Genomic DNA, 14,742 nt, shown 5'->3' on the forward strand with positions numbered 1-14,742 from the left:
CCGCTTGCAAGCTTTTAAGACCCCAGACGCCACTCGCCAAAGTAAGATGCAGAACATTTTCTTAATAAGCTTTGTTATGCCAATTGACCTCAATGTCCCCTGAAAGCATGGTCCCCAGACCTCTACCCCAGCTAGTCTGTCCCTCAAAGTGTTTGACTGTATTCAGGAAACTTCGTAGGTTTGGTTTAGTCCAATTTTGCTGACTTCCCCTGTAGTGTGTGCTATCCTTCACCTACGGTAATTCTTATCTATCTAGTTAGTAAATAACCCTCACTCTCCCTCCCCACCCTCGTAACTATCAAAGAATGTTTTTTCTGTGTTTAAACCTTTTCTTGAGTTTTTATAATAATGGTCTTATACAATATTTGTCCTTCTGTGACTGACTAAATTCACTCAACATAATGACCTGCAGATTCCTCCATGTTATGTTTCACGGCTTCATCGTTGTTCTTTATCGTTGCATAGTATTCCATTGTGTGGATATACCATAATTTATCGATTTGTCCGTTGACGGGCACCTAGGTTGTTTCCATCTTTTTGCTATTGTGAACAGCGCTGCAATGAACGTGGGTGTGCGTATATCTATTTATGTGATGGCTCTTATTTCTTTAGGATATATTCTAAGAAGTGGGATAGCTGGATTGTATGGTACTTCTATTTCTAGCTTTTTAAGGAAGCGCCAAATCGATTTCCAATCCACCCTTCATGTCCTCTTAAAATTCTAACGTGTCTACATCCTTGGATCCCACAGAATAGGAAAGTTAATTATTTCAAACGAAACTGACACAAGCTCGATTCAAACTTCACTGTAGTCCAATACAATTTCATACAGATATTAGTTAGATCACACAAAACAGTAAAAATGAATTCTCTTAAAAACATAGTTGTTTTTAAGTTTTAAATTCCAATGCTCAAATGTTTCTTAATTATTTATCTTAAGGTGAATTGGAATTGTTGCTATTACCTTCGTCCTTGATGAAGGAAAACATTAGGAGAATGGGTTGTTTTTAAGCTCAATGTGTCTCCACTTGATGAGTGTTGTGAAGGTGCTTTTCCACCCAAAAGTGATGTTTCTGCTTCTTTTATTTCCATTGCCCTTTTGTATAGTTCAGCAGCCTTTTCAAAATCTCCTTCTTCATAGCTTTGAGAAAAAAAACAAAATTCTTAAAATGAGAATTACTAAATTGACAATTCTACAGAAAAGTTGTGAATGGTTTCTAATTTTTTTTTTCATCTTTTTTCATTGCATTGACTCAGTATCTATACCTCTGTGGAACATTTCCAGGTCTCATACGGACAGCATTAACATAATGTAGTAACGGGTGCAGTGAAATTGCTAAGAAGTTAGATACTTTCTGCATCCTGAGATAAACACAAATGAACAAGAAAGTCAACATGTACTTCACGGTAAATTAGCTCTGAGGACGGCAAATTGTCCATATTACCCCCAGAGCCAGTAATGTTATAAATGTGAACCATCCACGATACACTTACCTCTGCAGAAGACTGTGCAGCCTTCACCTCACTTCTGGATACTACTTTATTGAAGTAGAGCAGCAAACAACAACATTTCTCCACCACCACCAGGAAAAAACCTACTCTCCAGTAGATATTTTGTGTTTTCTATGGTGAGTCAAATTAAAGCTGTTCTAAACGAGTTAGAGTTGGGCTGTATCAGGAAAGTGAAAAAACTCTTACCTAAGCACAGCTAAATTTTTTAACGTTTCTCCAACTCGAGGATGCATCCGACCCAGGCTGTCTTCATAAATCTTTAACGCTCTTTCATATAATGGCAAGGCTTCAATGTGTTTTTTCTTATTAAGAAAAAGTAATAATGCTCACTTGAACACCTGGGGTTTATGAAATTATTATTAATGTATTCTAGACTAAGCTGTCCTACTTTGTTAAGCACTTCAAAAATGTTATTATCCCTAAAACATCTGGATAAACAGATTAATTAATGAATAGCCATAGTGGGAGAAGCAGTGTAATAGAAAACCAGAAACTTAAGTTTGATCTTAATCCAGTAATTTAAGCATAAACCTATTTCTTTACTGCCCAGTGGGTACCACACCTGTTCCTCACCCATCATAGGCAAATGCCACAAGCTTAAAGATAATACTATATATAGGGATGTAGGGAGCCTCTAGAATTTAAATAATTAAGCCTATACTGTAAACTAAAAGTCAGCCTTTTATAATAAGAGGAAGGGACCATTTTCTTACAAATGCAACTTCAGTAATTTCTCAAATATTAAAGGAAGTATTAGTAGATAAGTAGTAAGCCTACATTTTCTTTATTTTTACTGTGCTATGCCTAACTCATTTACCTCATTCATTCATTTTAAGAGTTAAACTGTGGGAACTTACCATTTGGCTATACAGAACAGCTAAATTCACCAAGGCAGTAGCTACACTAGGGTGCTTTGGGCCAAAGGATTTCTGGCGAATTTCAACAGCCAACTCATACAAAGGTACAGCCTTGTCAAGTTTCCCCTAAAAAATGGAAGTGAAATTTAGTAAGACTATTAAGGCAATTAATATTACCATCCCCCAAGTTCCTTACATATTAAAAAAATTATTTCCTTCTACTAAAAGTTGGGAGGAAATAGCAACAATGGACCCAATACTACCAAAACATCAGCTTCAGTGCCAGGACAACCAGAGGATACCACAAACTACAAGGAAAGTCTATGCAGCTCTAACTGCACCAAGTGAAAGCCAACTTCTCTTTTTTTCTTTGAGAATAGCTACAAAAATCCCAATTATAGAACTCTATGGCAAAAAAAAAAAAAAAAAAGGTTACATTTAATTGTATGCAAAGTCAAGAAAGAGTGAAATAAAAATGCCCATTTAATCAACTACAAAGACCCCTCGTTAAGCCCTGACAGGTGAGTGGTTTGTTATGTTAAGGACTGCTTTACACAGCAAACTCAATACTGGTTAAATTTTAGAACTTCTGAAGTGTAATAAAAGAATAAGTTGTAATTAGAATGGTGATGAATGCATTTGAATTTGGAATGTATTTTAACAAAACCAAGCCAGAATCTTAATTTAGTGAGTCTGAACTAGTATTTTTAAATGTTCTAATCAGCTATTTGTTAAAAAATTAAATATGATTTAAATGTTCACATAAAATAATTTATCCATCAGAAGACAAATTATTTTGCTGATAGTAATTATGGCTTAATTGATACACAGTATTATAAAACACGTAAGCATGCGAGGATTGCTTACCATTTTCTTATATAAGATTGCAAGATGCTTCACCGTATAAGCCAAAGATGGGTGATCAGGTGCTAATGCTCGTCTCCGAATGTCTAAAGCTCTTTCATAAAGCTCTTCTGCTTTATCATACTGTTTCTTTTCATTGCATAGAGCTGCCAGATTATTCAAAGACTGCGCACAGTCAGGGTGGTCTGGTCCTAGAACTCGCTCCCTCATTTCTAAGGAACGCTTCAGAAACTGCTCAGCTGTACTATGAAAAAAATCCCAAAATGGTTGAGAAACTGTTTGTTTGCTAGTGGTCAGAATCCCTAGCCCTAGTTAAATGGAGAACTGAAACACTTTTTATTCTTAAATCCAAGAAAATTAAAATGAAGGATTCAGCTCAAAATTCTCTCTCTTTCCCACCCCCCTTCTTTCCAGCCCTTTTTCAAAAAATTAAAAACACTTTTCTGATAATTGAGGGCCTAAAGTTTCTGGAGGATGGCCTCAATTCTCCACTTTACTTTTCAAAGCTAAACCTCGTAAATATTTTCCAAAACAAACTTTTTATAACTAAAATTATTAGCCCTAACTAAACAAAAGATTTTGTCCCTCACTCTCTCCCTTCAGGGCTTTTACTAAATTTTTTAAGTTATTTTAAATATTTTTAAAAATTATTTTAAAAAGTATTAAAAGTATTTTAAAATTAATTCTTAAATAAAAGAACTTTCTGTAAAGTGGGCTAAATACTTGTTAAATTTTTCTGACATTCAGAAGTGTCAACTTTGTTATATTTTTCTGACATCCAAAGAAGTTCAAACATACTTCTTTTTCACAAAATACAAATATAAATGCCATTTTGAGTTTATGTCCAAATAAACTGAACAATAAAACTAGCAGCCAAACCCCAAGTTTCTTCTGTGAGGTTTCATGTATAATATCTACATAAACTCGCTTTTCACAAATACATAAAACATACTATGGAAGCTACACAATAACTTTTTAAGCACTAAGGAAAGAACGTGAAAAGAAATGAAGTTGAGAAAATGCCACCATCTTTGTTAAGTGTGACTATGTGCATAACATAAAATCATACATGAAATTCGGCATGGTTTTTTCTAGTTTTAAAGGTGACAGAAATGTAAAACAGCTTTGCATCTTAGAGACAAAATGGATACATGTTTTCACTATAAGCCATGGTACTCACTCCAGGTTATTCTGAAGATAGTAGAGAACACCCAGCTCATTGAGGGTCCGAGCATTGTCAGGTGTGTCATTACCTAACGTGAGCTCCTCTAGCTGTAGTGCCCGGCGATGTAAAAGGGCAAATCCATACTGCTGCAAACACAAAATGTCAAAAACAATCACTAAGTAAGTGTAATCCTTGGTTATGAAATAATATACTAAGATTCTAAAAAATCCTTTCTCCTTTTTTCCCCTTTGAAGTAAATAACAATTATTTTAAGTATCACAATGAATTAACCTAATGGAAATTAAGAATACACGTTCCAGATGGCATCACATTCTAAAATTCATTAAAAACTCCTATAGAAATGATTATGGGATCTTTTAGCCAAGTGAACAATACCTCAAAGAACTCCCAAAAGATCTGGAAACAATTAACTTGCAGATATTCACCAATGCCATTGTTAAACACGTTTAAACATCAGCTACTTAAAACTGCACATAGCATTTTAAGTTATAACAAAGGAAGGTTTTATCAGCAACTTAGGAAAAAAAACGTCTTTTTCACTCAAGGGCAAGAATTTCTCTGTATTTGAATTTAATGTATAATATTAACTAAATTTATTTCTTTTTCCAACTCATTAAGAAAAAGAATTGAACCAGCTTTAAAGTCCACCTTCCAAAGTCTAACCTTCAAATGAACTTTATAGTTTCACTTTTTAAGTTTACTATTGTACTTCCCAGTAAGAGTGATATTTAAATACATATAAATAAGAAAATGTTCATCAGTACTTTTCTAGAAGTCACTTTAAAATTTAAAACTCTGAAACGTGAGGTTTATGCACCTATATTATGATATTCAGAGATGCTGTTCTCCTCTTTGGTTCAAAACATAACACAAAAGAAATCTTTCATTACCAAGTTGCCTTTTCTCTTCGTAGCTTTCTGGCGAATTTTAAAGGATTTTTTCCTAAAATGTTCAGCTTGCTCATATCTTTAGAAAAGAAAAGAAAAAAAAAAAAAGAGTAAAGTAAGTCAAACAAAAGAAACATGTTCAAAGTATCACACTTCAGTGAAATGAAAGTACTCCTTAGTGTAAAATCTTTGATATTAAATACAGCATTATTTCTAGAGGTGGTATTCATATGGAATTATAAATCTCTAACAAAGAACTTTCAAAATCTGACAAAACAAATCTAGTCCTTCAAGTAGCTGGCATTTAACTGCTGTTTGAATCTCTAAAGGGCAACTGAACTGAATGAAAATCTAAAATTTTAGTTTGATAGGTCACCTTCTTCTGTACAGGATAATTTTTGGTCAAATATATGTCTGAGATTCACACAAAATTTGTGAGAAATAATACTTCTAAGAAGTTAAGAAAAAGTTGCAGTATGTATCACTTATGATGGAGTAGAAGAGATCATTTCTGAAAGAGGAAGACATGCCATTCTGCGGGTGCCTAACATACAAATGAGACTTTATATTATACCAGGGATTGGTAAACTTTTTCTATAAAGGACTGGACAGTAAATCTTTTACGCTTTGTGGACCATATGGCTCTGTCACAACTAATAAGCTCTACCGCTGTGGCATGGATGCAACCATAGACAATGAAAAAATGTTACTGTGTTCCAATAAAACCTTATTTACACAATGAGGGACCAGCTGGATTTGTTCCATGGGCAAGTTAGACAACTCCTGTACTAACCTAAGTCATACACTCAATATCACAAAGCTTATCAGTGGGTGAGACAAGCTTCAAACCAGGACTATATGACTCCAAAGTCTATGCATGGTCTATCCTCCACACATTATCATCTAGAGATGAGTCTTGTAGTTTTAATTCTCTGTTTACCCTGTAAAAACTCAGACCAGGATATATTATTTGAACACGGTGCATTCAAAAGAATATAGAATAAGGAAAAGTTACACAGCCACAAAACAAGCCTATCACATGAGTACATTAAAAAACTGAAATCCCCTCTCATAAAATCAGAGTATTGTGGATCTAAATCTTACTTATTTTGTTTCTGGTACAAAGTTGCAAGTGCCTCAAGTTCACGAGCAATATGTGGATGGTCTGCACCATAAGCATTTTCTGAGATTTCCAATGCCTGCTTATACAGTTGTTCTGCATTGCCAAACTTCTTCCACTGCACATAAACACTTGCTAGTTGGTGGAGAGACTGAGCTACTCTTGGGTGATCTGGATCTAAAGCTGTTTCTCGAATTTCTAGAGACCTCTGCAAAGGCACCACAGCCTGGAAAAAAAGGTTAAAGGCCAATTAAAGTGAGTGAAATGCTGTTAAGACCTATCATCTGATTAACCACGAAAGTTCTTAGCACAACAAATGAAAGTTCCTTGGAAGGAGAGAAGAGTAAACGTCAGACCTCATGAAAACCCACACTGTCCCTGATGAAGTTACCTGACTGAGAAGACCCAGATCCTTAAGAAATCGCCCCAGGGTTTCATAAAGATCAGCTAAGCAATTCATGTTCTCCTCGCCTTCACAGTTTTTTTCATACTGCTTCAATGAATCAAAATATTCTGTTGCCATTGCGCTTTTGTCTTTGCCAACAAACTGCCAATAACTCAGCAACTCAGCAAAATGTCCTCTGTTTCAACAAATAACAGTAATTTCATCAACAAGAATTCCGATCAAGCTATTGATAATTTATTAGTGGGCAAGTACAGTGTAGTGAGGTTAGACTGTAGACTCAGACTGTCATCTGAGTTCCACCGCTTTCTCATTTGTCTGACCTCTTATATCTCATCATTCTCATCTGCAGAAATGAGAACACCAACACCACCTGCCTCAGGTCTTACTGTAAGGAGATAATGCCACATAGTTAAGTACTCTGGTGTAGGCTGTTATCACTGATATGAGTATGGTTACTCATCAACGGGAATTTATTTGAATCCTTTTTCATGATAAACAGTCAATTGCTGAGCGCATCCAAAAAATTATTTTAAATGATGAAAATTAGAAAAGCAAAAACTAATGAAATACAGGCAAACTGTCACGGAGTATCTACTTTTCATTTCTATCAAGGAATTTAATGATAAAAGTAAGCTTATTCATCTGTGAGAACATTAAGTAGGATGGGATAGCTGGTATACTGAAGAATGAATTCAATTTCAAAGGAACCATGAAAAACTGGAATGGAAATCCGAAATAATTTAAGAGGTGCAATGAAGAAATTTGAGAGAGTTCACTCAGGAGCAAAACAAATTATGCAGCTATATTATGAGAAGTGACTAAATTTCTAAGTGAGGCAGCAAAATCCTCATGAGGCTTAGTAAGTCAGAATCCTGGCTCATAAAAAGGTGATTCTGTCTTGACAAAAGAGACATAGAATACTTTTATGAATGACAAGGTAATTCTTCTTTAAAAATCCCTACCAATCAGCTTCTATTTAGAGCCTAAAGCCTAGATTGAAGGCCATACTTGGAAATAGCTGAAGGCCCTGAGAAGCTGACATTATGAACCACCTCTCTGAGTGGTTAAGATTTAGACATGCTTAAATGCAAGAACAGGAGCCCTAGTAGTGGAGTGGTTAAGTGGTTGGCCGCTAACCAGAAGGTCAGTGGTTCAAACCCACCAGCTGCTGCATGGGAGAAAGATGTGGCAGTCTGCAACTGTAAAGATTACAGCTTACCCTATCCTATAGGGTCACTATGAGTTGGAATTGACACAGCGGCAATGGGTTTGGTGTTTTGGTTTTTAAATGCAAGAATAAGAGATAAAGCTGTCTCAGGAAGCATTTCAGCTCGGATTTTATGAAGCAACAATACTCTTTTTATGTGTTCTCTTGGAAAAAGCAGATCTCATGGCATATTTGCAGACTGTCTTAAAATTTCTCCCACACTGTTTTGTATCTCAGGTACCACTGCAAACTGGACTAATTTTTAAACTGAAAATGCCATTTTCTTCTTTTGTTAAACTGAACAGCTATTTAAATCTGTTTTTCTGGGGAAAGGTGTTCTACTCTAAGTTTCTTACCTTTTATAAAGGTTTTGAGATACGAAGAGATTGAGAAGGCAATCGTGCAACTTCTGTTTACTTCCCTGCTGCAGCAAAAGCCAAGGGAGTTCATCTGCACTTCTCCAAGTCACTCTGTCCTGACTATGAGAGGAAAGCGGACAGTACTGAATAACAGCTTCCCACAATGAGCCTGCTTCAAAAAGGCTTCAGAAAAATGCTGAAGGGAGGAAAGAGTACTTAACATATATCCCTAACTCTTAAAATATAATCTGAGACGGGTCAAATAAGAAACTTTGCCAATCTAACAATAAAAAAAAAATTCAGTGGAATTCCGGACCACCAACCAAATCTAAAGGCATTTTCCTAAAATTGAGCTATTTAAATAAAAAAAAAACCCTCAATGGGCTCAAATATACACACACAGATACACACATACACACACACACACACACACACACACACAGGCACATACGTGCATGCATATTTTAATCTACTTAACTGGAATAAAATAAAAATAAAAAAATGGTCCTGAATTGGTTTCACTTAGGTTTAAATCTTTAGCAAAATATTAAAACACTTGCTTACATAATCTTTTGCTCTTTTGACATTAACAAGGAAAGGCTTTAATCTGTTTTATAACAAATTTTTATATGTAAAGTTATAAACTAAGAGACAGACAGAAGTAAAGATACAAAGGTAGAGTGTGTTGCAGAAGTTACAGAAGGACAACACAGACATTTATAATACCTTAGCTGCATGGTGTAATATTTGATTAGCCTTTGTCTATATGAAGAAACAATGGTTGGACCTTCCATATACTCCAATCTTACTGTCTCCCAAACCTAGAGAAAAAAAGAAAAATACTGCATTCTATTTTCTGTAAGTCACTGTACATCTAACAATGAACTTTTAAAAAGGAATTTATAATTATTTCAATTTTATAACTGTATCATAGAATGACATTAGGATAGTTTTAAATTCAGGATACATTTATATGATAAACTGATTATTAGAATAAAATTTCCTATATTAAATATTTAAGAACTCAAAATAAAATTTAATTCAAATGCTTAGTTAATACATTAAAAATCTCAGAAATATAGAGGGAAAAAGTACTAAAAATAGTAAGATACATTCAAGAGATACACAATAAAGGAGAAAATTAAGCCAGTGAAATCACAAACATTCACACCCACAAAAACACAGCATCTCAAGTGAAAGATTTCATTTGCATTTGTATACATATATAAATCAACCAAGGCAGTGTAGATGATAAAAATGCTATTAGCCAATATTTACTAACCCTTTGCTACTACGGGAGCCCAGGGGGTACAGTGGTAAAGAGCTACAGCCGCTAACCTAAAGGCTGGCAGTTCAAATCCACCAGCTGCTCCTTGGAAACCCTATGGGGCAGTCCTACTCTGTCCTATTGGGTCACTACAAGTCAGAATCGATTCAACGGCAACTGGTTTCGTTTTTTGGTTTTTTACTACTATGTGCCAGACATCGTGTCTAGTACCTCACAAAGATCAAGGACTGTCTCATTTAATTCTGTTCAAAACCCCTGTGAAAGGCTTTAAACTTTCCTCAAGCCTTAGAGAACCTGCCCAAGGTTGTATGGCTATTAAGCTGTGAAGAGCTCGGTTGTGCATAGAGGCTGACTGACTTAACAGAGCTCAAGCTTTTTATTTATATATATGTATATGTGTATATGTAAGGAGCCCTGGTGGCACAATGGTTAAGCATTTGGCTGCTAACCAAAAGGTCGGTGGGTCAAACCCACTGGCCGCGGAAGAAAAGATCTGGCCACCTGCTCAGCCTAGGAAGCCCTAAGGGGCGGTTCTACTCTGTCCTATGGGGTCTCTATGAGTTGGAATCAACCGGAAGGCACATAACAATGTATGTATATATGTAATTATATCAGTTATTCAGTAAAACATCAAATTAAAAAATATTTCTTTTCTCTTTCAGAGACAAAATACCTTTAAAAGTTACAGCTACCACATAAAAGGACTAAATAAGCATACTGTTAGCTGAATTTTGTATCTAACCTAAAACCACTGCAAAAAATTTTTGCAATACAAATTTTAGACTTCAATTTTGTCTTGTAATTTAAAATAATATAGCACTGTCAAACCATGCAATGAAATACCAAGACATAATAATAACATAAAAAAACTTATTAAAAGATTAAAACATTTACCTGTAGATGTTGAAACTTAAGCAAGCCACAACTGTAAGTCAACAAACACATCTTGTGTAAACTGTGAATAAGGGAGGTCAAGACAGCCCAGGACATCTCAGGATAGAGTTCCATCAGCTCTGATTCACTCACACCATTGTGACTAACATTGACGAGGCAGAGAATCTAGATAGAAGAACCAATCAACGATTATAACACATCTCCTTAAGTAACTGATGGCCATTCAAAATTACATAATAATTCCTTTAGACTTATTAACTTATTCAAACTTACAATTCAAATGATTTATTAAACTAAGATTTCAAACAATAAAACACTCTCCAAAAGGCATTAATCAACAAAGATCGTGAATATATAAAATCTATCACACCAAAGAAAACACACACACAAAAAAAGTTTAGTGAAAATTAAAACTGCATGAAATGGATTATTAAACTGATGACAGAGTTCCAAATTCTAGGAAGATGGTGGAATAGCCCTCCAACGACAGATGCCTATTAATATGAGATGACATATAACAAAACCTTTCTCAATGCACAGTAGAGCTTGCAAAAAAGAAAGGGAATCCCTCAGGTGTCAGAAATGAATAGGAAACTGAAAATCAAAGAGCTAAGTGCTGGAGTGATGGAGCTGCTGCCCTCGGGGAAAGGGACGGGTAGAGGACAGGCAGCAGTCCCAGTAATTTAAGGGCTTGGGTTTTCACACTCACAGTGGGGATGGAAGGTGAGCCCTTAAGACCTGAGAGGCGAAGAGTTAGAACTAGAATGCTTGCCAATTACCAGGACCTTTGAAAGGCTATACCCTCAGTGAAGGGGTGCAAGAGGAAAACATCTGCCAGCAGACTGGAGGAGAAGATAAGGAAGCTTGTGGGCTTGGAGCTGGGATGAGAAGTCAAAATCCCAGCAACCCTCAAGCTGAGAAATTAACATAAAAATGGATCTAGGTTCAAACTATAAGAGTTGAGAAAGGTTGCTAGAGTGTGTCCTTTGACCCCGGGGTCCCTGTGCTAAGAAGCTCCTAGACCAGGGGAAAAGTGACGATAAAGACCTTCCCCTAGAACTGACAGAGGGAGAAAGCCTTCCCCTGGAGCTGGGGCACTGAATTTGGACTTCTAGCCTCTTAAACTATGAGAGAATAAATTTCTGTTTGTTAAAGCCATCCACTTGTGGTATTTCTGTCATAGCAGCACTAGACAGCTAAGACAGAATTTGGTACTGGGATTAGGGTGCTGCTCTAAAGATACCTAAAATGTGGAAGAGGTTTTGAAACTGTGAATGGTAGAGGCTGGAAGACTTTTAAAGTACCTAAGAGTAAAAGCCTACATTGCCTTGAAGAGACTGTTGGCGGAATTATGGACACCAGACAATTCTGGTGAGGGCTCAGAATGAAATGAGGAAAGCTGTAACATCAGAAACAGCACAGATGGTGAGAAGCAGCAACAGAAAAACGGTGGCAGCAGGACCAGGAGACTGGCACGAGAAGGCGAGGGAGACAACCCACAGAGCGAGAAAGCTGAGTGCCTTTGTGTAGGAGGCTTTCTGGCAGACTAGGGTGCCTCCAGGCACTTACCAGTGGAACCAGGCTTGCCAACCCATGGAGCAAGAGCTGAGTGCCTTCTGGCCAAGGCTTAATGGTAGAGTAGGGTGCCTCTGGGCACTAAGTGGTAGAGCTAGGGAGCTTTGTAATACTTGCCCAAGCAGGGCAGAGGCCAGCCAGGCCTAAGAGGCCCAAGGAGCCAAGAAGCCAAGGAATCAGGAAGCAGAAGCTGAAGAGACAAGACACACAGGAAGCAGAGCTGCCTCAGTCTCAAAGGACAGGGCCATGGCCTCTGTGGTTTCAAAGGGTGGGACCACAGCTTCCTATATTTCAAAGAGTCAGATCTTCACCAACTCAGTTCTGGAGTGTGGGACTGCCTTTCACCAGTGCCAGTGGGATGGGGCCAGATCCACTGCCCAAAGCTGAAGGGGCAGGGCTGCCATGCTCAAGGGGCAGAAGAATGGGGCCTGCTGGACTGAGGGGGTAGGGTCACCATTCAAATGGACTAGGAGAATGGGGCTGCCCAAATGTGAGGAAGCAGAGTTGCTGTTCCAGTGGGCCTGCAACGTGGGGCTGAAGCCCAGGGCTGAGGGGCCTCCACTCAGAATCCAAAGAGTATGGCCGACACCCAGAGTCTGGAGGGCAGGGCCATTGCCTAAATGGTCTCAGAGAAGAGAGGATTTTTTTCAAGGCTTAAGCACTAATGTAATGTGTTCTGCTGACTTGTTTGGTGCCTGTTATTCCTTATTTCCCTCCAATTTCTCCCATTTGTAATGGAAATGTCTAGCTTGTGCCTGTTCCACCATTGTATTTTGGAAGCAGACAACTTGTATTCTAGATTTCACAGATGAAGAGGAATTTTGTCCCAGGATGGAGTTGATTTAAGACTTGGGATGATGTGATGAGGTTAAAGTGTTTTACATGTGGCAAGGACATGAATTTTGAGGGGGGCAAAGGGTGGAATGTCATAGATTAAATAGTGTTCCCCAAAAATATGTGTCAACTTGGCTAGGCCATGATTCCCAGTATTATGTGGTTGTCCACCGTTTTGTGCTCTGATGTGATTTTTCTATGTGTTGTAAATCCTAATCTCTGCCTGTAGTTTATGAGGCAAGATTAGGTTTTGTTAAAGAGGATTAGGGTGGAATGCAACAACCTTACTCAGGTCACAACCCTGATCCAATATAAGGGGAGTTTCCCTGGGGTGTGGTCTCCATCACCTTTCATCTTACAAGAGTACAGAGACTGGGACCTCATACCACGAAGAAAGAAGTGCCAGAAGTAGAGCACGTCCTTTGGACCGAGGGTCCCTGTGCTAAGAAGCTCCTAAACCAGGGGAAGGTTGATAACAAGGACCTTCCCCCAGAACCAACAGAGAAAGAAAGCCTTCCCCTAGAACTGGGGCACTGAATTTGGACTTCTACCCTCCTAAACTGTGAGAGAATAAATTTCTGTTTGTTAAAGCTACCTACTTGTGATATTTCTGTTATAGCAGCACTAGATAACTAAGACAGTTTCCATGGCACTTGCTGAGCCAATTCTAAAAATTCATATGAAAAATTAGCCAAGGTAACTGTGAAAAAATAATAAATAATAAGAAGGACTTGCCCAACCAAACATCAAGGCTTACTTTAATGCTCTAATAACTAATAACTCTGAGTACCACATTTTCATAAACCAATCAATAAATAACTTTGTTTCATGTATGTTTGTTTAAAGACACTGAATTTAATATATATTGTTGATTCATGAACACTGAGCTCATGGCCCACAGCACTGCAACTCATGCCTGAATGAAGTTTATCCAACACAAGTATTTTCTCTGTAAGGCACATCACAGCCTTCTTGCACTTAGCAACAACAGACAGCAATTCAGAGCTATGCTTGGGGGCCATTTTTAACAGTGAACTCAAAAAAAAGCACAAAAAATGCCACATTAAAAAAAGGCACAAAAAGGACGCTTATTTACAGCATGAGAGCTGAAACACAGAGGTAGAGTGTAACTTTGTCTGACCTCAGTTGGGAATGTGAGCATCAGGCGACTCACATTTTTCACTGCTCTGCACATGTCCACGAATAACTGGGAAAGCACCATTAATACTGATTTTCGGGTTACAAATATACTTTAGTGAAAAGGCAAATCTGCAAACACAGAATCTGCAAATAATGAGGATTGACTGTATGTATAAACATCTTTATGATAGCAAAGGTCTTTTTAAACAAGATAAAACCCGTATAAACCATAAAGGAAATGCTGATAAATTAACTTCATCAGAATAAAACTTTGTGTTATGAATGACATCATAAAGTTAAAAGACAAAAACAAGCAGGAAAAAGACATTTATTTGCAAACTCTATAACAAAGGATTTATATGTAGAATGCAGAACATTTCAGAACTTTTATACATCAATAAGAAAAAGACAAACAACCCCATTAAAAAACAGGTTAAGAACTTGAAATGCCAATTTACGTAAGAGGAAACAAGACTACCCTTATGTTTATACAAATAACACACACCTTCTATATTTGTTTGCTAACTGTGCCCCTCTCCCCAGGTATTTTCTTAAGCACGCTATGCTAATTTTTGTACAGCAATATGTAAAAAAAAATTGGCATAGCAGTGCT

The 14,742-nt window shown here is 37.2% G+C and overlaps 1 protein-coding gene across 1 annotated transcript in view; it reads right to left on the minus strand.

Moving 5' to 3' along the window:
- Positions 1-588: 588 nt before the first annotated feature.
- NPHP3 (nephrocystin 3) overlaps positions 589-14,742 on the minus strand; it is a 43,115-nt gene continuing 28,961 nt past the window's right edge. The window contains exons 17-27 of the mRNA XM_004381405.2: positions 10,581-10,745; positions 9,125-9,219; positions 8,396-8,518; positions 6,818-7,007; positions 6,411-6,652; positions 5,310-5,385; positions 4,414-4,541; positions 3,237-3,477; positions 2,370-2,495; positions 1,699-1,814; positions 589-1,141 (exon numbers count right to left, since the gene is read on the minus strand). Of these exons, the coding sequence (XP_004381462.1) occupies positions 961-1,141; positions 1,699-1,814; positions 2,370-2,495; positions 3,237-3,477; positions 4,414-4,541; positions 5,310-5,385; positions 6,411-6,652; positions 6,818-7,007; positions 8,396-8,518; positions 9,125-9,219; positions 10,581-10,745 (1,683 nt within the window). The 3' untranslated portion in view covers positions 589-960. The remainder of the gene's footprint in view (positions 1,142-1,698; positions 1,815-2,369; positions 2,496-3,236; positions 3,478-4,413; positions 4,542-5,309; positions 5,386-6,410; positions 6,653-6,817; positions 7,008-8,395; positions 8,519-9,124; positions 9,220-10,580; positions 10,746-14,742) is intronic.

This window comes from Trichechus manatus, unplaced genomic scaffold (genome assembly GCF_000243295.1).
Source record: "Trichechus manatus latirostris isolate Lorelei unplaced genomic scaffold, TriManLat1.0 scaffold00084, whole genome shotgun sequence".
Lineage (NCBI taxonomy): Eukaryota > Metazoa > Chordata > Mammalia > Sirenia > Trichechidae > Trichechus > Trichechus manatus.